General features: G+C 47.6%; 1 protein-coding gene across 4 annotated transcripts in view; it reads right to left on the bottom strand.

The window, feature by feature from the left end:
• Window positions 1–1154: 1154 nt before the first annotated feature.
• Tm9sf4 (transmembrane 9 superfamily member 4) overlaps window positions 1155–25815 on the bottom strand; it is a 42079-nt gene continuing 17418 nt past the window's right edge. For all 4 annotated transcript variants that reach the window (XM_057780556.1, XM_057780554.1, XM_057780553.1 and 1 more), the window contains 15 exons: window positions 22311–22479; window positions 22079–22211; window positions 20725–20848; window positions 19076–19194; window positions 18863–18974; window positions 17970–18040; window positions 14910–15042; window positions 13966–14047; window positions 13793–13868; window positions 12033–12116; window positions 9552–9727; window positions 8958–9021; window positions 7087–7206; window positions 6255–6344; window positions 1155–3019 (listed from right to left, as the gene is read on the bottom strand). In XM_057780556.1, the coding sequence (XP_057636539.1) occupies window positions 2870–3019; window positions 6255–6344; window positions 7087–7206; window positions 8958–9021; window positions 9552–9727; window positions 12033–12116; window positions 13793–13868; window positions 13966–14047; window positions 14910–15042; window positions 17970–18040; window positions 18863–18974; window positions 19076–19194; window positions 20725–20848; window positions 22079–22211; window positions 22311–22479 (1703 nt within the window). In that variant the 3' untranslated portion in view covers window positions 1155–2869. The remainder of the gene's footprint in view (window positions 3020–6254; window positions 6345–7086; window positions 7207–8957; window positions 9022–9551; window positions 9728–12032; window positions 12117–13792; window positions 13869–13965; window positions 14048–14909; window positions 15043–17969; window positions 18041–18862; window positions 18975–19075; window positions 19195–20724; window positions 20849–22078; window positions 22212–22310; window positions 22480–25815) is intronic.

Here is a 25815-nt window from a genome sequence, read left to right on the forward strand (position 1 = left end):
CCTAATGTGCAAGTAAGTCTGATGACCCAAGTCCGACTCCCAAAATCCATGTTAAAAAACAAACAAAACCAAAGCCAGATGCAGTGGCACGCATCTGTAATCCTGGCACTGCTAAGGTCAGCTAGGAGGGTGAGACAGGAGAACCACTGGGAGTCTGAGGACCAGCTCGGCTGCAGTACAGGCATAGAGGTGAGATCCGGCCTCAGCAGGGCAGACGGCTAGAACCGACTCCTCAAAGTTGGCTTGATTTCCACGTGTCATGGTGTTCTCTCTCACACAATACACAATACATACACATATCTTAAAAAGCTACGGTGGCAGGAATCATAGTGACCTCAGGGACAGAGGCATGTTGGGCTCTCCAGTGTCTCTGTTGGCTGAGGTCCATGGCATCAGTGTGGCCTACCAGGAAGCCGACTTGGCAGTCAATGAATGAGCTGTCCCAGCTGACTATCATCCTGCGCAGTGCCTGGCACCTCCAAGATGGCACTCAACAGTTCCGTTCAGCATCTGTGTGCACCCTAATGGTGTAAATCTAACAATAAGGGAAGATTGGAAAAGCCTTCCATTGAAGGATGAATCCTGCGATGGTTTTGATTGTCGAACAGAGACAAGCCTCCAGATACACGTGAAGGAAGTGGAGGCAGGAAGACCCACTTTAATGTGTGTGGCGCCATTTCATGGGCTTTGGTCCTATACTGAACTAAACGAGAAAAGGGAGTACAGCACTCATGTTCACAGCTGTCTCCTGAACTCAGGTTCCTGTGGCCATGACTTGGCCTTAATGGGATATATTCCCTCTAACTGTAAATCAGAATAAACCCAACTCTGCCTTCCAGGTTCTGGGATGCTTGTGCCTAAGTATCTATTGCTTTGGAAGCATCCTATCGGACACAGAGTGAAGCAAGTTGGAAATTTCAAACCAAGTTTCAACGTTATCTGAGTCCATACTTATTCGCCACTTCCTGCTAATCCAGAGGGGTAAAGGCCTGCAATTCCACATGGAGGGGTGAACAGAAGAGGCTGGCTTGCAGCAGGCACAAATAGCCGAATCCTAGAGAACATGGATGGGAGACTGAGCTTCAAAAACAGCTACTAAACCCATTACGCGAAACAGTCACACTTCAAACCCCACTCTTAAATAAGTTGAGACGTAACAGGACAATGGCATTTTTATTTACAATTGGACCAGAAAAAGGCATACAGGCATAATTTTTTTTAATTAAAAATAATGACAATGATTTAAAAAGTCAGAAAAATTGACAATGTTTGAACCCCCACCCCCAAATGAGAACCTTAAAGGGAAAATGCAAGATTTGAATGAACAAGTAACTCCCCATCACTTTCTACTCTTTGGGCTCCTTTTTCTCCAGCCTGACTCTTGGTGCTGTGGAGTCACTGTGAGGCAAGACTGAGAGGGTCACTGATTTGACAGATGATGGTGGCAGGTCTCCAGGAGGCTGGGGCAGTGAGGAGCAGGGTGTGTTCCTAGCATAAGCAGCATCCTGAGCTTTGTCTCCCAGCACGGTCCCAAAGGACTTGAGCAAGGGTGAGTGGCTGTTACTGACCCCTGCACCCAGGGTGGGTTTGGTCTCTTGCTACTTAAGAGCAATCTCTGTGACTTGCACACGGATCACAGGGGCTGGGGGGGAGGAGCTAGGCCAGGTACGTGAGCCTCCTTCCAACTTGGGGAGACTGACTTCTTGCCTATTCCTAGGAACTGGAAAAGGAGCAATCCAACTTACCTTCCATCTTCCTTCTCAGAGAAGTTTTCTGGGTGTCCCCAAAACAACTTGCATGGGAGGAAGAGGGGATGGGTCTGGCTGAAAGAACTGAGTATAAATGCTGAGGTCAGGAACTATGAGGAGAGCGCCTCTCCCTGGCCACCTCAAGGAAGAGATATGAGAACTCGACCTCAAAGTGAGAGAAGAGGAGGCCTGCTATCAGCCTTCAGAGTGGTGCCCCCTGAGGAAAGGACTGAGGAGCAATCTTGAGGGGTGAGCACCCTAGTGGCCTTAGCCACTTCTTCCCAGACACACATATGGGTGCTTGGCTCTGGAAATCCTTAGCCCTAACCCAGGGCTTCTTGGCACGAGAACAGTTCACTGCAGATCTCATCTCTTCCTTGGTGGCCAGCAAACTCTGGCTGCTTTGATGACGAGAATCCTGCTGTCCTAGGGAACCAGGACATGTCCTTGTAGTAATCATGGCCGGGGCTTGTTCCCAGTCATATGATAACCAAAGGCCTGGCTGGAAGCCCTGTTTAGGCGGCAGAGGGCAGGCTGGGGAAGAGAGTGAAAGGGGGCCAGCAGGGGTTGGTTGGCACTGAGGCTACTGTCTGGGCTGGAACTGTGCTGTGTCGTGGCTTCAGTGGTAAGGATGGGCAATGAAGAGGCTTGGAGCCCTCACCACAGCCCTGGCGTTCCTTCTTCCAATTAGTGGTAGGGTGGCCAACAGCTCTGAGGAGCTGATGGGGACAGTGACCAAAACCCCACATTTATCCATCCTGGACCTGTTTAAAACAAAAACAAAAACAAAACAAAACCAACCCAAAAACCCAAACCCAAAACAAAACAAAAACAAACAAAAAAATAAACCTGAATTAACAGGTAAGAAAACTCCTGCTGAAGGCGACTCTCGGGTGAAGAAAACCCACAGGAAAATGTATCCTACAGACTGGAATAAGATGAAGGGAATGCACGGGTATCTACAGGCCCTCCTGCCCCCATGCAGCATGGGGATCTAGGAACACTGTGCCAGTAGTTACATTCCAAATGAGCAGGAGCTATTTTATTTGTGTGCCTGCAGTTCCCTACGCAGGGTGGCTTCCTGTCCGAGGATGGAGTGGGTCTAGCGTTGGTCCACCCACTCAGTCTATCTTCACAGCAGCATAGATCTTGCGGACAAACATGTAGGCTGCATAGAAGCCGATGGTCCCTGTGAGCAGCCAGAAGGACAGGACCATGAGGGCAGTGTAGCCAAAGTAGAGGAGAGAAGGGATGAACTCGACGATGTCCAGCTGGGGTGATGGAAGAGAAAAGAGGGATGGATGTTTAATACCAGGCAGCTATGAGCTATGACAAACTGTAACACCCACCCTGTGTTGGCTAGTTTTATGTCAACTTGACACAAGCTATAGCCATCTAAAAGGAGGGAAGCTCAGTTGAGAAAATGCCTCCATAAGACCTAGCTGTAGGGTACCTCTCCAAGGCCTCTGCATCAGCTCCTGCCTCCTGGTTCCTGCCCTGTTTGAGTTCCTGTCCTGACTTCCTTTATTGACAGGACTATGAAGCTGAAGTGTAAGTCAAATAAATCCCTTTCTCCCCAAGTTGCTTTTGGTCATGGTGTTTCACTACAGCAGTAGATTAGTAACTAGGATATGCGCCTGCACCCCGCCCCCATCTTGTAAAATTGACACCTGGCAAGGTAAAAGGGCTCACAGTGCAGACTAATTTCCAACTATACCAGGGCAGAGTACTGGCTTGGACCTCATGACCTTGGGGGTCAGGGGAAGAACTCTATAGGTTGGAATGGATACAGCTGCCTCATTTCCTGGTCCACTGTCCCAAAGCAGCACCACACTATTCCTGGACAGCTAGAGCAACATCAGAGTCAAGAGGTGGGAAGTGTGTGGAGGCCCCACTGCTCCCAGGTTAAGGACTACGGAGCTGTCATCAGGCTGCCTCAGTTTACATTCCTGTGACCTTGAGAATGTTTGCCAAATCTCTAACAGCTCACAATGCTTTTTCTCTTGGAATACACTGGCCTCTTGTGACTGAGGTAGAGGTGGAAGGGACTGGTGGTGTGATGTCTGCTGGTGGACGAGAATACGGCCCACCTGACACCTTGGTATGTGCACAGTGCACCAGGCCCTGAAGGGGAGGGGGGTTTGTTCTAGGCCTAATGGGCAGATACACACCACAAAATGTGACAAGACCAGAAGAAAACAATAAAGAAAAATAAAATCAAAGAAATAAAATATAGGTCCCTGTCTGAGATCTTCTAAGTCTAAAGGGCGAAGACTACATTTATAGGTTCCAGGTCCCTGCCATCTCTCATGTATACACGTGTGTGTGTGTGTGTGTGTGTGTGTGTGTGTGTCTGCAGGTGGCGTAAAGGGGGTAGGAGAAGAAAGGAACAGGACAGTGGTCAAACCAGGAAGGGAATGGGCAAAAAGAAAGGGCTCACTGACCGGGTCCCAAGTTCAGACCTGATAGGGTCTGAAGTTAGACTCCAACTTCCTAAATTGTGCACTACGTCAGGCAAAGGGTTCTTTCGGCTTAAGTCAGTTTCAGTAAGGTTTTGGTTACTTGACAGTCACAAAGGTTCTGACTTAAACAGGCCACGGAGATGGGAAGAGTCTAGGAATAAGGCTAAGATACAAAGTTCACAGGGCAGGCTGAGGTGTGAGCCTGAGACTGTTGTAATGACAGGAGCTGTCCAGTTAGAGAATGGACTGTTCCTGGATGAGCTTCAGCAGGATCAGCAAACCTTGTCTGCAGGGCCGACGGTGTCTGTATTCCCTCCTCAGTTTTATATTATGTGGTTTACTCAACTGCCAGTGCAGTGGGAAAGCAGCCAGAGACATGGGGATGAATGTACATGGCTGTGTTCCAATCAAATCTTCTTTCAAGAGGAGACTACTGGCCTGTGAACCTCTGCTGCCCCTGAAGCAGATGTGGCCATCTGCCGGGACTGTAGAAGCAGCACGGGGGGAGCACTGCATTAGATTATCTGGGAAGTCCTCTCTCCAGAATCTGGGATTTTGGGGAAACTTAGGCATTCTGAGTCCACCTACTAGACCCGCAGCTCTTACTTTACAAATAAGACCTGGTTGCAGGCCCTTGGGCTTTAGAGACCTTAAGTAAAGCATGCAAAATCAGTGTTGGAGGTGAGGTACCCACCAAGCCTCCCTAAACTTCTCTAACTGGCCCATCTGGTTTGCGCCCTAGTTGCTAAGCCAGACTCTTGTTGATTATCAGCCCACGCTTAACCTATGTGAGCTCATGTAGCAAGCCTGGTCCTGGCTCATTTTCTCCTCACTAGGCATAAGAAAGGAGTAATTGAGTGAAGAAAAGGGGGCCCCAGAGACACGATGGCTGAGGTCCTAGTTGTGGCTTTCATAGGGTGTGTAAACAGTCTACCTTGATCTTTCTGTGTACACTCTGGGTGTGAGGCCAGAGGTCAACACTGGGTGTGCCTCTCACTCACTTTCCACTTTATTTCTGACATAGGGCCTCTCAAAACCTGGACCTCACTTGACTAGATTGGCTGCCCACGAGCTCCAGGGAACCTGTCTCCACCTCCTCAGCACAGTGTCTACAGAGTGTATGTTGCTGTTCTCAGCTGTTTATGTGGGCTCTGGGGTATCAAACTCAGGTCCTCACGCTTGCACAAAAGCATTTTGTCTCTAGGCATTTCTCTCAGCTATTCTTACTACCCTGTCACTGTCCTTCCCCCCCCGTCCTGAGGTAAATACTGCATCACCAGCCTGGCTTCCCAGGAGAATTACCACAGCTAACTCTCTGCCTTTGAGATGTATAGGGAGTGATGGAGGCCGCAAGTGAGTGAAGTCCTGAATGAATGAGATGGCACAGCCATCTCAAAGACTTCAACGCTGGGCTCAAGAGGAAAGGCCAAGTATTCCTCAGGAGTCTGAGTGTTTAAGGATGATTAATCAGTGTGTGCAAGGCTGACAACTGTAGCTTCCTCCTCCAACCTTAAGACTGCTGGCCTACACAGACCTCCTACCAAGACCAGCCAACCCTTCCCCTGTGGTATAGCCATAATAAACACAGAGATCCCGGGTTGACCGTGATAGTAGACTCCACCTGTTCCCAGCTTTCCTGTAGTTGTATCTACCCTTTCTTCATTACCTCACCACCTCTACCTAGGGTTCCAGGACTCAAGTCACATGGGTCACGGCAGAATGATCTTGCTACATACATACCTCAGCCTGTATGTAGCCTGTATGAACTTCAACCCCTCCAGACTCAGCCACCCAGAGCTGAGGTTACAGGCCGTATTGCTTTTCTGTTTCAAGTATCTCACAAGTTTCCGCACACAGCACTCTTACTGTTATTCAGACTGAAGGCTTGTTTCCCAAACACAGAACACGGCTCTAAATGGCTCTGGTCATTCCCGCTTTGGGTATGAAAGCACAATCCAGACATTTGGCTTCCTTTCAACAGTCTCCTCCTCCCCAACCATCCTGCCCCAGAGAGGGTTAAGGGGGATCTCAAGGAGAGTGGTACCTTGTTAACAAAATAAAAGATGGCATAGACCAGGACGTAGAATGCAGACCCCCCTGAGACCAGGAAATTCCTCCACCACCAGCGGTAATCCTACAGCAAAGAGAGCAAAGAGAGCAACGGTCACCGTAGGCTCCAGGCCATCTTTCCACAGATCTCATGATCAACAGAGGGACTCAAGACTCTGGGTAAGAAGAGTCACATTTGACTGGGCAGTGGTGGCCTTTAATCCCAGCACTTGGGAGGCAGAGGCAGGCTGATCTCTGAGTTCAAGGCTGGCCTGATCCACAGAGTGAGTTTCAGGACAGCCAGGGTTACACAGAGAAACCTTGTCTTAAGAACCAAAAAAAAGGATGAAGTCCCATATCTGAACTCATTTCTAAAAACCACAGAATTGCCCACTAAAATGGGTAAATTTTACTGCTTATAAATCATAAGCTTTTCAAAGATCAATAGAAAAAAACAATAAAAAATAACTTTGCTCGAGCAAATGCTTCTCATGACTGAGGGTCATTTAGTAAGTAGTGGTGAGCCGCATAACAGTCTCCTAGTGGAAGAGCTGGCTTTCAGCTCAGGCTGGCAGTGGCTCTGGGCTGGCCTACCCTTCTGCCCACAGGGGAGACAGGCCAACAGTCTGCACCTGCCAACTGGAGAGTTGCCCCCTGGAGTGGATGGGTGTTGACAAATCACGCCATGCAGAGAGGTGGGCACCATCAATTCCAGTGTAGAGGAAAATGGCTTGGGCAGGGGAATCAAGACAGCCTGAGGTACTCACATGGGATATCCACCCTCTGCAGTCCCACCCCACCCCCGCCTACTGGCCTGCTCCCCTCACCTCTGCACACAGCTGGAAGTACACCATGACGATGCTGATTTGTGAACAGGACACTACCAGGATGATGAAAACGAGGAACAGGAACCCGAAGAGGTAATAGAACTGGTTCTCCCAGATTGCCTGTGGGCACCAGAGATGGTCTCGATGACCTGCTGCTCAGCAGCCACTCCTCTCACAACAGCTCAACCAGGGCTCCTCAGGAAGGGCTTGTGGCACAGGTGACTAATGTTTGAGTGGACTCCAGACTAAACCTGCCAGCATGTAAGATAATTCCTACCCCAATCAAAATTATACAGCAGTGCTACCACTGAGATGGAGTGCACCCCATGCCAGGTGCATGCTGTACCCACCAGCTTTATCACTACACACAGATCTGTATGACCTTGGCATTTAAAAAAATACTTTTTTTTTGAAAAAAATTTTTTCATACAATATATTTTGATGTTTTCCTTCTCTCCCAATTCCTCTCGGATGCTCCCTACCCAATTGTATGTTCTTTTTGTCTCTCTTTAAGAATAAATAAAAACAGCTGGGCAGTGGTGGTGCACACCTTTATCCCAGCATTTGGGAGGTAGAGGCAGGTAGATCTCTGAGTTTGAGGCCATAGCGTTATAAAGCAAATTCCAGGACAGCCAGGGTTATACAGAGAAACCCTTCCTCAAAAAAACCAAACCAAACCAACCAACCAAACCAAACCAAACCAAAATTTCCCCAAAACAACAAAAAGACAAAACAAAAACATCGACAACAATAACCAACCTCCCCCAAATATACCCTCCACCCCTGCAACGAAAATCCAAATAAACAAACCAATTAAGGGGGGGGGGGGAGCCCGAAAAAAGTAAAATGAGACAAAGAATCTACAAAAATAGCATTGAATTTGTTCTGTGTTGACCAACTACTCCTAACCTTGGTTTCTCTTCTATTATTTTTTCAAGACAGGGTTTCTCTGTGTAGACCAGAATGGCTAGAGAGCAGCCAAATGCTGGGACTAAAGGCTTTACCACCACACCTGGTCCTTGCCTTTCTTAAAAAAAAAGTCTAAAAATTATTTTGTATGAATGAATGTCTGTACACCACGTGCATGCCTGGTGCCCAGAGGCCAGAAGAGGATGTCGTATCCCCTGATACTGGAATTATAGATGATTGTGTACACTATGTGGACGCTGGGAATCAGGTTCTCTGGAAAAGTGGCCAGTGAGGAATTACTGCTGAGCCATCTCTGCAGCTCTGTTTATAGACGAGGAAGTCAGAGCGCAAGTGATTGGTTAAGGGTCCCAAAATACCAGGAGAGCCCATGGCACGTATTCTGGGGACAGGGCAGTAAGCTCTTCCTCTATGACCATCCTAGGTAGGCAAGGCAGGACTACTCCTCTGGAATAGCAGAGGCTGGGCACCGAGTCAGCTGCTTTCATGCTCTGCAGGCCTCCTGCCAGCTTTCATACTGGTACTTCTAGGCAGGAGTGCTCACCAAAGGCAGCAGCATTTTCTGAATGCCAAGTCTGTTTCCATTTGTTCCAGTCTCACAATGATGCTGACAGCTGGGGATCCTTCTATGTGCCTGAAGTCTTGGGTAGCACTGGCAGGTGAAGAGGGTGAGGGACCCAGGAATGGAAGCAGATGCAACAGCGCTATCAATAACGGTTGTAAATGACTGCATCACTTGAAGCAGCTTCCATGTGCTAAGCCCTTTCCACGCATTGGCCCCTCACGTACAGCATGTCTCTATTACTGCTCACAACTGTCCTGACAGTCAGGACCATTATTTGAATTTAAGGGCGAAGAAAGGGGTTCCTGCAATTTCACAGAAGCAAGAAGCAGTGAGGGTGGCAAGGCTGCATGTAGAGAGGTGGGGAGCCAGCGGTACTCACACTGAAGATGAAGAACAGCTCAATGAACATGGCGCCGAAGGGCAGGATCCCAGCCATGAGGATGCTGCAACAGAGAACAATGTTGACAGTGCCCAGACCCCGGCTATAGGTAAGCCCATGCCCCTTCTGAGCATCAGTACAGAGAAGGCCTACACAGTGGCAGTTCTTTCCGTTCATAGACGGGAACTCAGAATGGTGGGTGACCTGCCCAAGGTTCAAGCGCTCATCATTTTTTATTTTTTTACGACAACTATTCCACATGGCCTTTTGGTTTTGGCATATTAGGGATTGAACCTAGGGTAGTACGCAACTTAGGTAAGTAAGTGTTCTGCCACTGAGCCATATCCCCAGCTTTTCTACCTCTGCTTCTCTGACCTAGTTTTTAGGCAGACATGAAGTCGATAGCACCTTTCCTTCATTGTGGCATGAGGCTGCACTTGCAGGCCAGTCACTAGTGCACTTGCTGATGGTGCAGGTGATCTCAGCACCCTTCTGGGAAGGTAGGCTCTTCATGTTCTCCTAAGGAAATGCCTTAGGAGAGGACTGGGCCTTGCCCACCCCAGAAGTCCCCTGTTCACCTCTGCCAAGACTCACCCCACAAATCGATTCATGTACCACCGTTGTTCAGGGATCTGCCGGGGAATCTGGTTTGTGCGCACAGGGTTGTCATATGGCTGCTTGCGGAAGCCGAAGTAGTAGCCCAAGTAGACAAGGGGCAAGGAGATCCCGAACCACATACACAGCAAAGCCACCATGGTAGGAAATGGAACCTGTGGACACAGTGCTGTGAGGCCCCCATAGACCCTGACACCTAGAACAGAAGCCATGCAAGTGGTGGTAGTGGAAATGGGCAGCTCTGGGCTCCAGGGGAGGAGAAGCCACATGCACAGCAGGGCCATTGTGGTGGGGAAGGTCTGGCAGACTTTTCCGCCCCAGAGCTCCTGGCCTGAATCTCTCGAGGCCAAGAATTTCCTGTGGGGACAGCAGAGTGTAGATGGGGCTGTGTGAGCCTCCAGTGAAGAGGAACCTCAGCATCCCAGAAGCTCATCATCCAAGGAGGAAGTGGGAACTGAGAGCTCCAAGGAGCTGTGAAGGGGCCAAAAGGAAAAGACACAGCATGAGGCCTGCTGGGTAAAGGGAAAAAGCAAAACTCCTCGAGTGTGGTTAAAATGAAACACTGCAATATTCTTCCAAGTGGGGAAAAGCAGAGCATAGGCCTAGAGTTATAAAAGAACTCCATTTTAATAAAATTCATTTTTTAGACAGGGTCTCATGTACCCTAGGTTGGCCTTGAATCTACTGTGTGGCAAGAATGACCTTGAATTTCTGCTCCTCCTGTCTCCACCTCCTGGGGGCTGGGATTACACGGCATGCACTACCACAGTGAGTTCATGAAGAGCTGGGGATGGAACTCAGGGTTTCAAACATGCTAAACAAGCACTCTCCTGAGCTACATCCTAAGCCCCCAAACTCAATGTTTGTATGCATCTGTGTCTGAGAGGCCCACAATAAAAAGCTAATAGCACTTCTGGGGATGGGGCATGGAGGTTGGACTGAGTTTTATCTTCCTCCTCATTTTCTGTATAGTCATTTTCTCTAAGACTTGTGCAAAAAGAAGTGTTTATATTCCCATATATTCTCATATTAAGATGGGAATGTAAAACTGTGCAGCCACTTTAGAAATCAGTATGAAGTAAAAATAGAACTATAGTGTGATCCAGCTCGACCATTTGGGTATACACACAAAGGATTCTAAGTCAGCACACCACAGAGTTACTTGCACATCCACATTTATTGCTGCACTAGTCACAATAGCCAGGAAACGGAACTGTACAGAAGATAAAGAAAAACATAATGATTTGCAGGAAATGGATGGAACTAGAAACATTACGTTAAAAAAAGCCAGACTCTGAAAGACTGCATGTTTTCTCTTATATGCAGAACCTAGACTTAAAATTTTGTGTGTATATTTATATATGTGTATGTGTAACTTGTGAAACTAGAAAGGGGGTCACTAGACAGAAGGAAGAGATCTTCAAGGAGGGGGAAACGGTAATGGAATACATGTGATAAGAAAGCAGAAGTTGGGAGTTGTGGGGGAAGGAAGGGGACCAGCCAGAAGGGGGAGGGGACGACAGAAGGGCAGTGGGTGAGGGGAATGAATAAGAACAAAGTATAGTGATACATATGTGTGAAGTGCCATAATGGAATGTATTACTTTGTATGCCAACCTAAAAATCAATAAAAAGAGCATGTTAAATGTTTAGAGCAATATTTATTACAATAAGCAAAATTTGTTTGTTATAATTTTTAAATCATATAATCTCATTTCAAACATCTCCGCTGAAGGAAAGACTGAAAGAACACCTATCAAAGACGTCTGCAGTGTTGACCTCTGAGTGGCTCTACTGGGGGTAGGGTTATGTTTCATTTCTCACTGTCTCTGTGCTCTCTACAGAGTCTACATGAACACTTCCTTCCCTATGCTGCTGGGAAGAAGCATTCTACACTTGAACCCTATCCAGGGCCCTTATCAGACACCAACTCTCAGCACACTAAGGCTGGGTTGGCAAGTACCTGTCCCATTTCTGCAGACCTGAGAAATGACCAAAGGCCCACAGCCACAGAGCCTGAAATTTCATTCAGAGTTTGAGAAGCTGCTGGCAACAGCACAGCCTGGGGCTAAAGGGAACTCCACTTGGAGTGGTACTCATAGGAGCTGAGGTGAGCCCTCTGACATTATCCACGTACACCAAGCAGCTCTCACTTGGTTGAGACATGGGGAATTCCCCAACTGGCCCCTGTGATGTGGAAACCTCTTAGAGAAATGAGCTATGGCCAGCTGTTTCTAAGCCTGCAGAAAGGCCAGGGTCAGGGTCAGGGTGCTGGAGATGACAGATGGGCAATGCTGGGGAAACCCCAGTCAACCCTCCACCCTGCCAGCTGGGAACAGAACTTTGGGGACTCAGAAAAGGGAAGGGAAGAAGGGAAGAACAGGAAGTGACCTGAGGGAGGACTGAACACCACAAGCTCTTCTTGCTGGAGAGGGGTGGGATAGTGGGGGAAGGTACTTACTGCTCCTGATGAGTGCTTTCCCCAGATGAAGCAATTCAATACAAAGCAAATGCCGAATACCACACCAGGATACAGTGTCGCCGTCTGTGAGCAAGAAGGACAGGTTGGCGAGCTGATCTAGGGCTCCTACTTCGTCCTTGGGGGATTCACAGACCAGAAGACTAGAGGTTTCAAGCTCTCTGGTCCTTTGGATTTCAGCTGAAGCAGGCAGGCCTCCTGCTCTATAAGACATTTTGTAGAGCCCTGAAACCACTTTTTCCTTTCTCTCATCCCACTTTCTAATTACAGATGGCACTCAACTTAGAAAGGTTCTATTAGGATCTTTTGAATTGGGTGATGGACTGGTGGTTAAAGGCATTCAGTAGCAACCACACTGCATTTGGCATGTTAGATGCACATTCATCTCAGGACACTATCAACTGAGACAAGGAGCACCTGCCTGCAGCTTTACGCCTGATCAATGTCTGTCTCCCTAACACACTCCAAATCCTGTCCTTTACTGCGTTCTCATCACACAAACAGCAGCTACTCAAGGAGTATTTGCATCATAAATAAATGAATAACACTATGTCTAGCTCCCAACTCCAAATTGCCTAAAATAATGGTTCAGTTTGAATGGCATCTTAAGGATGATAATTGTGGGCTTCACTCGTATCATCTCACCTGACCCTCACTACAGGTTTAGAAGATACCCTGTTTATTCCTCCACTCTACAGTTTATCAATGGTGGAGCAGAGGTGGGAATCTAGACAGCCTGTCTCTAAAATCCACTCTTGATCCCCTGCAATGTAATCTCATCAGTCTATTGGGCTAGAAGCCAGGCACAGAGAACCAAGGCCACAGGCTTATACTTGGGTCTCATTCTTCCATACTGGGATTTTGGCATCCAGGTGAGTCACTAAGCAGAAGGGCCTTGGGATATCTTGAGCAACCTAGCACTCAAACTGCGCTAATTCCTCTTTGGCTCAGTTTCTCCCATCCAACAGCTAGCCACTGCTCCTGCAGGTTCTTGTCCCTGGGCCTTCAAGTAGGTCATCAACATCTTGTGGTATGTATAAGTACCAGGGGCTATGTGCTGCAAAGTAGAAGCCCACTGGAAAGATGGGAAGCAGAGGCTCAGAGGGCTGTTCATGATTACCCATCAAGAAAAGCCAAGTAAAGACTAGGATCTCGGCAATTCCAGAATTTTGGGTGCTGCCTAAAATCTTCAAGGCCCAGTTCAAATGTCAAGATGTCTTTTCTTTTTTATTCTCTTTCATTCTGCTGTGTAGCAGAGAATTCCACACCCTCCTTTCTGGGCACCAGGTCTGATACCAGGCACAGAGAGAGGAAGGAAGTTCCTGGGAGAACCCCAGCCGGCACCACCCCATTTCTATGGGCCTTTCTACTTCCAAGATGTCTCTTCACTCCACTGGTTGGCTAGCTGTCACACAAGCCTGGCCTCTTTCTCTGGCAGGCAATTCTTTCTAGTCTGTTGGGCATGGTGTCCTCCTGCGATGTTGCTGATCACTCTGAATGCGCTATTCTCTTGCTTGAGCCACTGGACAATGCAAGCTAAAAGTCACCCGAGTTCAATCCCTTTATATAACTTTATGGACAGTGCATCTGCAGCTCTGGGAGATCCTTTTGTAAGCTTGAGAGAGCCTTCTAGAACTTTTGACTGTGGGTCTAAAAAAATCCCCACTGGGGCCTGCCTATGCTTCTGAGCATGTGGAGCAGTATCCCAGGCTCTACATATGTTGGAGGAGGAGGACACTTACACAGAAGGCTCCTTTCTTCCACCGATGGCCTTTTAGAGTTCGGTAGAGACGGCCAGCAGAAAATCCACCAAATACCCTGTTGTAGGAAAAGGCAGAATCCACAACAAGGGGTCCTGTAAATGGTGTGAAGCAGGCTTGTGCCAGCCCCTGGAAACATTCTCACATACACTTACCCCATGAACATGAAGAGGAAGCAGGCAGTGGTCATGAGAGCTCCCCGGCTGGAGGGTGACAGCATCCCAAGCATGGCCACAACTAGAGGGAAGCAAAGGGCAGAGTCAGGATCAGGGATCTGGCACCACACAAATGAAGCTAGAAGAGATTCCCTTCTTTCTTGGCATTTGTAAGAGCACAGCTCTCTACAGAAAAAGACTGGGCTGTAACTAGGCTTGGGGGTGGAGAAACTGCTAGGCCTTGCTATCTGAATCTAACCATAGCTTCTAGTCCCCAGAGTCCTTGGAATGAACCACATAAGAAGGCCAAGAGCATTCTGAATACCTACAAGCTGAATGTAACTTGACTATGAAAGACAGAAGTTAGCCTCTCCGTTTTTTAGACAAGCAAACTGAAGTTTAACAAGATTAAGTGGCTAGCTAGTCATAAAGTTTAAAGTCATGAGGGTGAGATACAAATTTAGGCAGACTGACTCCACACCTGTCTGTAATTACTATATATTAGTGAGGGTTTTTTTTCTATATTAATGAAAAAAGTCCTGCTGTATGGTGGCACAAGTAGAAAAAGTGAGAGTTCATCTTGGCCTGGGCTACATATAAGACCCAGCCTAGAAAGAAAGACAGACAGATGGGGAAGAGACCTGAGTTAGCTCTGACCCTGATAATGAGTTTGGGCTAGCTGCTTACTCTAAGGGCAGAAGGAAACTAGCATCACAGTGCTGATGTGTGCTTCCCTGACCAAGTACTCGGGATGGCTCTACGTGAACACAGTTGAAATGGAGAGAGGAGAATCACTACCGCCATGCTGGCGCTGCTGCCCAGAATTCTTGGCCTGCTCCCGGGAGATAAGCCTACCCTTTTGCTCAAGGCACAAAAGGTGGCTATGCCTCAGGATCAGGTTATGTTCCTCTGACCCCTATTCCCAGCCCACATGGTCCACTCACAGATCACGATGAGGATCATGCAAAAGAGCTGAATGCCTGAGCCCAGCAGGGAGCTGAGGATCATGGGGTACTGGGGTGGCCTGAAGACATCGCCATGCACAAGCTTCCACCCCGATTCCTCCATAGTGTCTTCCTGCAGCACAGGGCAGAGAGTGAGGTAGGTTTGTGTGAACAGGGAGGCTCCTGCAGGGAACATCCCCATAACCCAAGCTGCTCCATTAAAACCAGCACCATTCTGCCACAGACTTCTTAGAGGAATGCTACATGGAAAAAGGAGGTCAAGAACAGGACACTTGAAGCTGTAGGAAAAAAAAGTCTCCTTAATTCCACAAAACAAGAAAACGGGAAACAATGCAAACACCAGTGTACTAAAATATTAACAGTCTTTGTTGGTGAGTCTGAAGTAATTTATCTTTTCTGATTTTAAATAAAAGATGTGTTTACTTGTGTAAACCAATGGTATGTGTCATGGAATTCAAATGAAACAGAAAATGTTTAGTATATGAAAAGAATTAAAAACACAGAAAAGGTCAAGTGCAGTGGTATATGCCTGTAGTGTCAGCACTCAGGAGGGTAAAGCAGAGGACTCAGAGTTCAAGGTCGGCCTGGGTAATCTGACAAGAGACTGTTTCCCAGCAAATGTGCTCACTCAGATACACATTTTTCTAGATGGTAGAAAGATCTAAAAAATAAAATGACCTGGCTGGGTGGTGGTGGCACACAACTTTAATCCCAGCACTCGGGAGGCAGAGGCAGGCAGATCTACGTGAGTTCAAGGCCAGCCTGGTCTATAAGAGCTAGTTCTAGGATAGGAACCAAAAACTACAGAGAAACCCTGTCTTGAAAAAAAAAAAAAAGTGACATATATATATGTAAGTAATGTTTACAGATTAATGTAATAAGATACCACTTTAGTCTTCTTTCTTTAATCTGTTTATTCATGTACACATATGAATAGTTTTAAATAATAAACATCATACCATGTACCTTGTTATTTTCAAGTGATATATGATTTTGTACAATTCTCCATGTTAATCCTTTTTCTTTTTGTTTTTTTTGAGACAGGATCTCATTTTGTATGGAGCTCACTCTGCAGACCGCTGGCCTGTCTGTCTCTGCCTCCTGAAAGCTGGGATTAAAGGGGTATGCCACCACCACCGACTCTCCTGTCAATCCTACTAACCATTTTGTTTGGGTGTATATGTTCTTGTGTATGTACATGTGAAGTCAGAGGTCAACCTCGGGCAACTTCTTTTTTTTTTTAAATATTTATTTATTTATTATGTATACAATATTCTGTCTGTGTGTATGACTAAAGGCCAGAAGACCCCATTACAGATGGTTGTGAGCCACCATGTGGTTGCTGGGAATTGAACTCAAGACCTCTGGAAGAGCAGGCAATGCTCTTAACCTCTGAGCCATCTCTCCAGCCCCTCGGGCAACTTCTTAATTGTTCTCTGCCTCATTTTTTGACACACGGTCTCTCTCTGGACCTCAGGGAACCATCCATCTGTCTCTGACCCCTTCAGCAGGGTTATAGATGCATGCTGCCATCCCTAGCTGTATGTGGGTACTGAGGATCCAAACTCAGGTCCTTGTGTTTGTGTGGCAAAGCAAGCACTTTTACCAACTAAGCCATTTCCCCAGCCCCACAATTAGCACTACGAAAAAGGAAGGAAGGGAGGAAGGGAGGGAGGGAGGGAGGGAGGGAGGGAGGGAGGGAGGGAGGGAGGGAGGGAGGTCTTGTGTGGTGATGTATACCTGTGGTCTAGCATTCAGAGGCTGAGGCAGAAGGATCTCCAATTTAAAAGAGCCCAGGTAACACAGTGAGACCCTGTCTTTAAAAAAAAAAAAAAAACTGTGCTATTTATATGTCCCAAAACCACCCTTTGACAGTTGGAATCTGAATTTTGGGGGGCTATTCCTGAAGCATAAAAAAAATTCCAAATAAGACGTGTTCATGCATATCTATAATAATAGTATTAATCCTAAAAATACCAAAGCATCATGCGATTATTGGCTATGTGTACTTTCTTGTCTGTAAATACATAAGAAATGTTCACTACATAAAAAGTTTAGGATTTTTTATTTTCTTATTGGTGGTGGTGATGGTGATTTTTTTGTCTTTTTCTTTTCTTTTTTTTAAATATTTATTTATTATGTATACAATATTCTGTGTATATGCCTGCAGGCCAGAAGAGGGCACCAGACTCCGTTACAGATGGTTGTGAGCCACCATGTGGTTGCTGGGAATTGAACTCAGGACCTTTGGAAGAGCAGGCAATGCTCTTAACCTCTGAGCCATCTCTCCAGCCCTTGTCTTTTTCTTTTTTTGGATCCTTGTTGGCCTAGAACTCTCTCTCTATAGATTAGGTTAACCTTGAACTCATAGAGCTCTACCTGCCTCTGCTTCCCAAGAAATAGGCATGAATGACCATGCTGGGCCTTGCTATTTTTGATACAGGGTCTTGTTATGGACCAAGTCATCTCAAATTAGAGATTCTCCTGTCTCAGCCTACTGAGTGCTGGGATCATGGGTATATAATGCTATGCCAGGCTCTAGTTTTAAATTTTCTATGAAAAACTATTTATTTATTTATTTATTTATTTATTTATTTATTTATTTATTTGTGTGTGTGGGCATATATGTATAATAAAGTGTCAGAGGACACTTTGTGGAAAGTCACTTCTCTTACCTCCACCCTATGTGTCCTAGGGATCAAACTCAGGCTCTCAGGCTTGGTGGCCAGCACCCTTAACATTATGTGCCATGTCAAAGGCTCTACTTTAAAATGACAAATTAACTAAGTTTTCTTTCTGTGACTTAGTCCAGATCTACCCATTTGGGTGATTAGGAAATGTTTTTGTCTTTCCTTTTCAATGCCTTTCAGGTTTATTTCATGCTCTCTCTCTCTCTCTCTCTCTCTCTCTCTCTCTCTCTCTCTCTCTCTCTCTCTCTCTCTCTCTCTCTCTCTCTCTCTCATGTGTGCAGGTGGAGAGCCCTACTGTTAGCTCGTCCTCCCTCTTCCAGTCCATCCCGCCCCAGCCAAGACCTCGTACAATGTCATCCTCCTTGTTATAGTTGGCGATGTCCTTCCGCAGGGTCCGGATAATAATCATGCTGAGAATGCCTGCAAACGACAGGGTGGAGGGTGAGCACTGCTGACAGAGTGGTCTAGCTCCATGCCCCTTTCCAGCCTGGTCATGAGACCGCCCAAGCCCCTCCCACACAAGCAGAGCTCCACTCCAGCTGAGAAGGGGGTGTGAAGAGAAAGAAACCTTGGGATGAGAGAGACGGCTACAGAATGTTGCTTTGTGTCAGGGAGGAGAGTTTACTGGAAAAGTCTATTTGCTGGAAATGCCCTGAATGATGGACTTCCACCCGTGCATCACGACTCACCTGGGATACCGTCACCTCTCTGTCCCTCAACAGTTCAGGGCACAGCACCGCCACTCTGCCTCATTTGTCCTGTCTCCCTCTCTAGGCAGCAGCATGGTGAACGGAAATGGGCCATGAGCCCAAGCTCCCTATGCTGTTAGGCTTAGCTCCTGCGCTGAGAGCTGGAGTTTGTAAAGAAGGGCAGCACCCAGCCCCTGGGGAGGCAGTGGAGAAGCAGGAGCTGCTGCTACCTTCGCCTCTCCTAGATGGAAACAAGTGTCCTCATTCTACTTCTGTCCAACATCTCCAACCAGCTTTCTGCCAAGCTTGCTTCACGGCAGAACCATGTTTCTGGGGGTTGCTGAATGAACCAGTGGCCGTGCAGACAAACGTATCTGCTCTCTAGCAGCTTACCAGGGCCTCTGCCAATTCCTGTTCACATCTGCACACATGACGCCCAGCACAGGACGTGGTGACTGACTGCTTCTGATGCACGTGACCCCAATAACACCCTAGAAATTCCCCTTAAGTATGTGACACCTCAGACCCTCAGCTCCACCTTCAATACTCTCACCTGACAGGAAGAAGACCACCACGACAGAGTTAATGATAGAAAACCAGTGGATCTGCACATCACTCATGGTTAGGTAAGTGTCCCATCGAGAGGCCCATTTGATGTCACTTTCCTAGCAGGCAGGAGGAAGCAGAGTCAGGTCTCCTGTTGGTCAGAGAACCCCAACCCAGAGCAAGCCCTCCTTCCCTGGCCAGAGCAGGCACTCGGTCTCACCTCCCAGTGCACAGAGTAGGTGAAGTAGAGCTGATTCTCCTTAGTAGGGTCAATTTCTTGGGGCGAGGAGTTGGTACCCTCAGGTAGGATACATGAACTCTTCTCATCTGTTTTGAGGTCTGTGAGAGACAGAGACCCAGTCTGCTCTCATAGTGGCCAGTGCTGCTCCCCCAGGCAGGGCTGTTCTGCCGGCGTCTCAGGGTTGAATGGAGGTTGGGAACACAAGAGGTAACTGACTCCCTGGAGCCCTGGCTTTCCCAAGGGCACTCAGGAGTAAAAAGGTATATACATGGGGGAGGGAGGGAGGGAGAGAATTCCCTCCATTTCTACATTCAACCCAAACACCCACTCACTCATTCACCGTCCAATCAGGCCCATTCGGCTTGCATCCCTGCGGCTCCCTCCGCTTGCTCATGAACTCAGTCATCTTCATTACTTTAGCAAGCCTGACAGGCCTACGCCTTCCCCTTCCATTCCCTCATTTGTGTGCAGTCATTCATCACCTCATCTAGTCAAACAACACACAAACACCAACCATGGGTCAGCGCAGTGTGTGCTGCCAAGAAGAAGATGGAATGGAATCTTCAAGAATCACTGAGGATGTGAGAGACCTTTTAAAAAATCATCTGTAAATGCTGAACTGTGCTTATGACATCCAAAGGAGAGGAAGGACAGTCCTTACAGCTCAGGTCTCACGCTTTATGACTGCTTCATGTGGGAAGTCATGATCCATACTTTTTCAAAAAGGCAGAAAATCACCATTGTGGACAAAAGGCTGGGAGGCAGGCTAGAGACAGAGCTCAGTGGAGCACTTGCCCAGAATATGTGAGACCCTAGGTTTGACTCCTAACATGTGAAAAGAAAAGGCAGAGGCAGGAGGATCAACGGGTTCAAGGTCAGTCTGGGCTGTGTGGTAAGACCCTGTCTTGAAAAGAAAACAAAAAGACGGAGTGATGCAAGCCTTAAATTCCAGCACTCCAGATGGAGAGGCAGATCTTTGTGAGCTTGAGGCCATCCTGCTGGTCTACATAGTGAGTTCCAGGACAACCAGGGTTACAGAGAAAGACCCTGACTCCAAAAAAAAAAAAAAAAAAAAAAAGGAAAGAGGAGGCAGCAGTAGTGGAAGAACAAAAAACTCCAAGTTCCAGCAAATCCTGTGTGGCCATCAGGACTGCGCTAAGGTCTTAACTCCTGGCCTATTGCCGACCTTGGGCAATTTCAGTCTGGCCTATCACCCACATAGAAGGAGACAAAGTAAACCACAACTGCTTCCCAATGGCTTTTCCTGTACCATCATCCTTTGTTCTTCAACCAGGCAGACTGGTTCTTGGAAAGAGGCTCAACAAAGTCCTCGGCCAAGTCACTAACCTCTTGAGCCTCTGGTTCCTCATCTATAATCACCTCCAACCTCCTGGAGTTGTTGGAAGGTGGTAGGCTTACATGGTACCCAGTCCACAAGACAGCAGGTACAACTCTCCCTCATTCACAACTTGCTCTCCTGGGGTACAGTGGCCTTCTGGGGATGAACCTATGTGCCACACCTGGGCCTGTCAGCTGGTAGCGGGGTGAGACTGTGAGAAGATCCTATCCTGTGTATGGAAGCCCAGGCCCATCCAGCCCTGCCCCTCTGGTGCTACCTCCCCACTCACCCTCCAGCCTGATGCTCTGGGGAATCACCTCGAAGCGGACGACACGGTATGTGTGCTCCTGGTCCTCTTCCATGTCCTCCCGGTGGTAATAAAGGATGAACGAGAGGTGATTGTGCAGGTAGATCTAAAGCAGAGAAAGAGAGAATAAGAAATAGCTAGCAAAGCAGAAAGTTATTCAGGGAGTCCACTCCAAGCAACTAGAGCCTTCCTCTGTCCAGTCGCAAGGTTGACCAGCCTTCCTCTGGTCATAATTGCACTCTTGCTCTGATACCCACTGTGACTTCCTGGGGCTCAGTAGATAAGTCTCCTTGGCCTGGCTGTCATTGTCCCCCCCCCCCCAAAGCCAGCACACAAAATAACGGCTTCATTATGGCATTTTCGTACACATTCTATTCTTGTCCTGCTCACCCTCTGCCTTACCAATTGTCACATTAGCTCACCTGGGCTCTTCAGCCTGTCTCTTCCTCACAGGCAGTTCCTACCCTGTACCTCTGTTTGCAGCAACTGGAATGCTCTCCTTCCTCTACTCCACCCTTTTCTAAGGCCCTAGCTCCTTCGCAAAGCCCCAAACGTACAATGGCTTCCTAGCTAGTGAAAAGCAACATGACTCAGGGCCTCACACCACCGTTTTCTCCAAATCAGGACAAGGCTAATCCTAACCCTCTATGCAAACAAAGGAATGTCAGCCTTTTACTCCCTGGGAAATCGGATGAAGAGGACACAACTATAATCTATGTCATTCATTACTAGCTTACCACCAGGAGTTGTGTCATGATGTGTACACACAGATTGTCATGAAGTGTACACACAGACTGATTTTCAAAACCACGTAAGTGAGTATCACTGTTTCGAGATATGGAAACACTGGACCAAGGACTCTGAGATCACTAGCAAACGGTGGCTGCAGGATTCAGCCCAGGGAACCTTCAGTGTAATCTTGATCATCATGTGGTCTTCTCTCCTACACACTTTACAAGTTCTAGGTTCCTTTTCTAGTTTTAATCTTACAGAAACAGAATCTAATATTTTAGCGACTATCCTTTTATCTCTTTATAGTGTATGCTGGAGCCAGTCCAAAGCCACAGAATTCTCACAGGCTATCTACCATGAGGCACTGGCAGAAATGTGTTTTGGTTGACCCTCATTTAAACACACACACACACACACACACACACACACACACACACACACACACTTTAGCACATGTGATGGCTAGAGGACAGCTTGTGGGAGTCAGTTCTCTACTTCGGCCTCGCGGGTACTAGGGATTGAACCTAAGTCATCAGTTGGGAACAAGCACCTTTACTTGCAACCCATTGACCCAGCCCTCTGAGCATGCCAGACACTACTCTACCTTATTGACATCCGTGAAGCCAAGTCGGTAGCCATGTTCAAACTGCACATCTTTTTCTTTCTTCTTGTCATCACTCTCACGGTTGTTGGAATAGAGCTCCAGCCGGGTGGCCACAGGCAGGTTGTCAGCAATGCTAGAAACCCAAGGCCTCACTCAGTCTCTCAGGACCACACTCCCACCAGGTCCTCCCTGGGCTGAGTTCAAGGCCAGCAGGGAGCAGCGAGTAACTTACAGGTGAACGTAGTAGTCTTCTGTGATGCGCTCGGCCACCAGCCTGCTCTGTTCCACTGTCAGGGTCACTGGCTTGCTGGACTGGCCACAGAGAACTTCACACTTCTTCTCACTGTTCATGAGAACCTGGAAAGGGGTGTTGACAATCCGGTCGCCTCTCAGCACCTCTCCTGCCATAAGAGAGACAGATGGAGCTCAGAGCTTCAGCCCTGTGGTGGCTGAGTTCAGCAGTCACAGGGCTGTAGACAGCAGGACAAAACGGAGCTCCAAGGATGTCACAGTGCCACAGACCCGCTGTCAGGCTCTGCCCCACCTGTTTCAACTGTTCCGCTACCGTCTCTACTCTGTGTTCCATTGCTGGTAGATGCTCCACATCCTCCCGTATCTCTGGAGTCCTGGGTGGCATCCTATGCCTGGTGTGTCATCTTGCCCCACACTCCCCTTCCTGATCCCATAACTGCAGACAGGTGATGTCTTCTCTATCCCTATTGGAACCCCTCATGAACTCCTTAGCTTTCTGGACAAAGATCACGTAGTGTGTGCTTTACCCTAAGGCCAGCCCAACCCATCCCTTACCCATCTCTCCAACTCTCCCAGGTCACTCTCAGTACTGCTTTGCCACACACAGGTAATCTCAAAGTCTCTGCCCCCAAGCAGCTTTTGCTGACCCTGTCAGCCTGGAGCTTGCCACTCCCTCCTGTCCCCACTCTGTACAGTGACAGTACTGTACAGTGAAGAAAATATTCTGACTCTAGGCTGCTAACTCACCTTGCCTGACACTTACCAGCTTAGTTTGTGCATGTAACTTTACCGAGCTTCAATTCCCTCCTCCAGAAAATGAGATAGCAGTTAATATTCTCCTTAGAGATATACTGAGAACTGAGGGGTTAATTCACTCCCAGGCACAGATCAGGCAGGAGACAAAGAACATCATTTGCAACATTGGCATCACCTCTGCAGCCAGCTGGCCTCCTACCCAAGACCTTTCTATCTCTGTGCAGCTCCTCTACGTCACTGATGTTACTTTGCAACATGTTAATTTGTGTAGGTCTGACCCCCTACTACCAGGGAGCTCTCTGACCCAACACCTACTACACTTAATGCACTGGCACTTCATGCCTGTTTTCCCCGAGGAACCTGAAGCCAAATGTTATACTCACAGGCACCGAGCAGCTGGGAAGCATCAACTAGAGCCACTGTGTTTTCACTCAGAGCTGCTCATTAGTTCAACAGTAATGATATGAAACTGGGGCAGGCTGAAGGAGACACACCACGCCAACAGGTAGGACTACCACCTCCACAAGTACTCGGTCCAACATATGCCAGTGGATCTACTTGATACACTCAACATGCCTTATCTACTCACTTACTCATTCATTCCCCAACGCTTACTGGGAACTGGCTATGTGCCAGGCCTGAAGATACAACGTTGAACAGACATATTTGTAGAACTTATGACCCTAAGTTCTAGTGTGAAAAGAGACTGATGAGATAGCAGAGTGAAAATGTACTGTGTAACTGATGTCATGGAGAGTAGATCCAGGGAAATCTCAGTGAGCAGGTAGGGCTTGGAGGAGGGTCAGTATTAACCAGGCAATTTAGATAAAAGCAAGGCTGCTTGGGGGCAGAGACTTTGAGATTACCTGTGTGTGGCAAAGCAGTGCTGGGAGTGACCTGGGAGAGTTGGAGAGATGGGTAAGAGATGGGTTGGGCTGGCCTTAGGATGAGCATACACTATATGATCTCTGTCTGTCCAGAAAGCAAAGAAGTTCATGAGGGGTTCCAATAGGGATAGAGAAGACATCACCTGTCTACAGTAATGATCACAGAAAGATCACTCTGACTGCTTTGTGCAGAAAAAGGGATGCAAAAATCTGGCTGGAGTAATGGCACAAGTCAAGAAGTAAGGACAAACACAGGAAGAGTGTGTGGGAGGCCACCATGATAGCACAGATTCAAGAGCACTGAAGGTGGTAAAACTGTGGGAACCAGCTGCTTACTGGGTACTACGGATAAGGAAGGGAAGACACTCTGGTTTCCAAAGGTCAGGCAGTTGGATGCTATGAGCTGTTGGTAGATAAGTGAGAAGTGGTAGAGCCACAAACTCTACTGTATCAGAGACAGAAGGTAGCCATGCAAGGTAGCAGCCCTACGTGATGTCTTGAGTATGGCACAGGCCATCCAGGAGAGGAAAAAGAGGAGAGTGAAGAGGGTGAAGGCCTCTATTCCTCAGGTGCTATCAGATGCCTGACAGTGCACATGAGCCTGTAAGTCTGGAATCAGTGGTGAACAGAGCGTGAGGATATCAACAGGACATCTGCATAGCCCACAGCTGAAATGGCATTGTATAGACAACCAGGACTAGAGACTGTAGCTCAACACGATCCCCGGAGTTAAAGTGGGATACTCCTCTATATGCTGTGAATATGGTGGTTTTTTGTTTTTTTTGTTTTTTTTATTTTTTTTATTTTTCGAGACAGGGTTTCTCCGTAGCTTTTGGTTCCTGTCCTGGAACTAGCTCTTGTAGACCAGGCTGGCCTCAAACTCACAGAGATCTGCCTGCCTCTGCCTCCCGAGTGCTGGGATTAAAGGCGTGCACCACCACCGCCCAGCTACTATGAATATGTTTTATTACCACTGGTTAATAAAGAACCCGATTTGGCCAATAGCCAGGCAGAATAGGGTCAGGAGGGACATCTAAGCAAAGATACAGGAAGAAAGAAGGTGGAGTCAGGAAGATGCCAGCAGCCACTTGGGAAGTAAGATGTGAGGTAACAAGTCACAAGCCTTGTGGTAAAATACAGACTAATAGAAATGAGTTAATTTAGTTGTAAGAGCTAGTTAATACTAAGCCTGAGTTAACAGACCAAAACAGTTTGTAATTAATATTAAGGATCAGAGTGGTTATTGGGGAACTGGCGGGAGGGAGAGAAACCTCAGTTTCAGGAGTGGGCTCTTTCCTAACACCATGTCCTACTGTTCATTTATTTGCAAGCCAATAAGGAACTGAAGAGAGGAGGAGCTGTAGAGAAAAGAGGCCACACACTAAGTAAGGCTGTGTCACTTCTTAAGTTTGGAGAGTAAATTGAATTAAGAAAGAAGGTGCTGGGTGGTGGCAGTGCACACCTTTATTCCCAGGACTCAGGAGGCAGAGGCAGGTGGATCCCTGTTCCAGGACAGCTAAGGCTACATACACAGAGAAACCCTGTCTTGGGGAAGAAAAAGGGGAAAGAGGACATCCTGGTCTAGCATGCCTTATTTCTAAAATATACATAACTATTCCTCTTTCTTTTGAGACAGGGTCTCACTATATTGCCTTGGCTAATCTGAAATTTACTATGTAGACCAGGTTGGCCTTGAACTCCTAGAGATACACCTGTCTCTGCCTCTGGAGTGCTGTGACTAAAGGCATGGGCCATCATGCCTAGCTAAATCATCCCTCCCCCACCTTTGTTTTTTGAGACAGGGCCTCACTATGGACCCAGGTTGTTTTCAAACTCCCAAGC

The sequence above is a fragment of the Chionomys nivalis genome, chromosome 9 (assembly GCF_950005125.1).
Source record: "Chionomys nivalis chromosome 9, mChiNiv1.1, whole genome shotgun sequence".
Lineage (NCBI taxonomy): Eukaryota > Metazoa > Chordata > Mammalia > Rodentia > Cricetidae > Chionomys > Chionomys nivalis.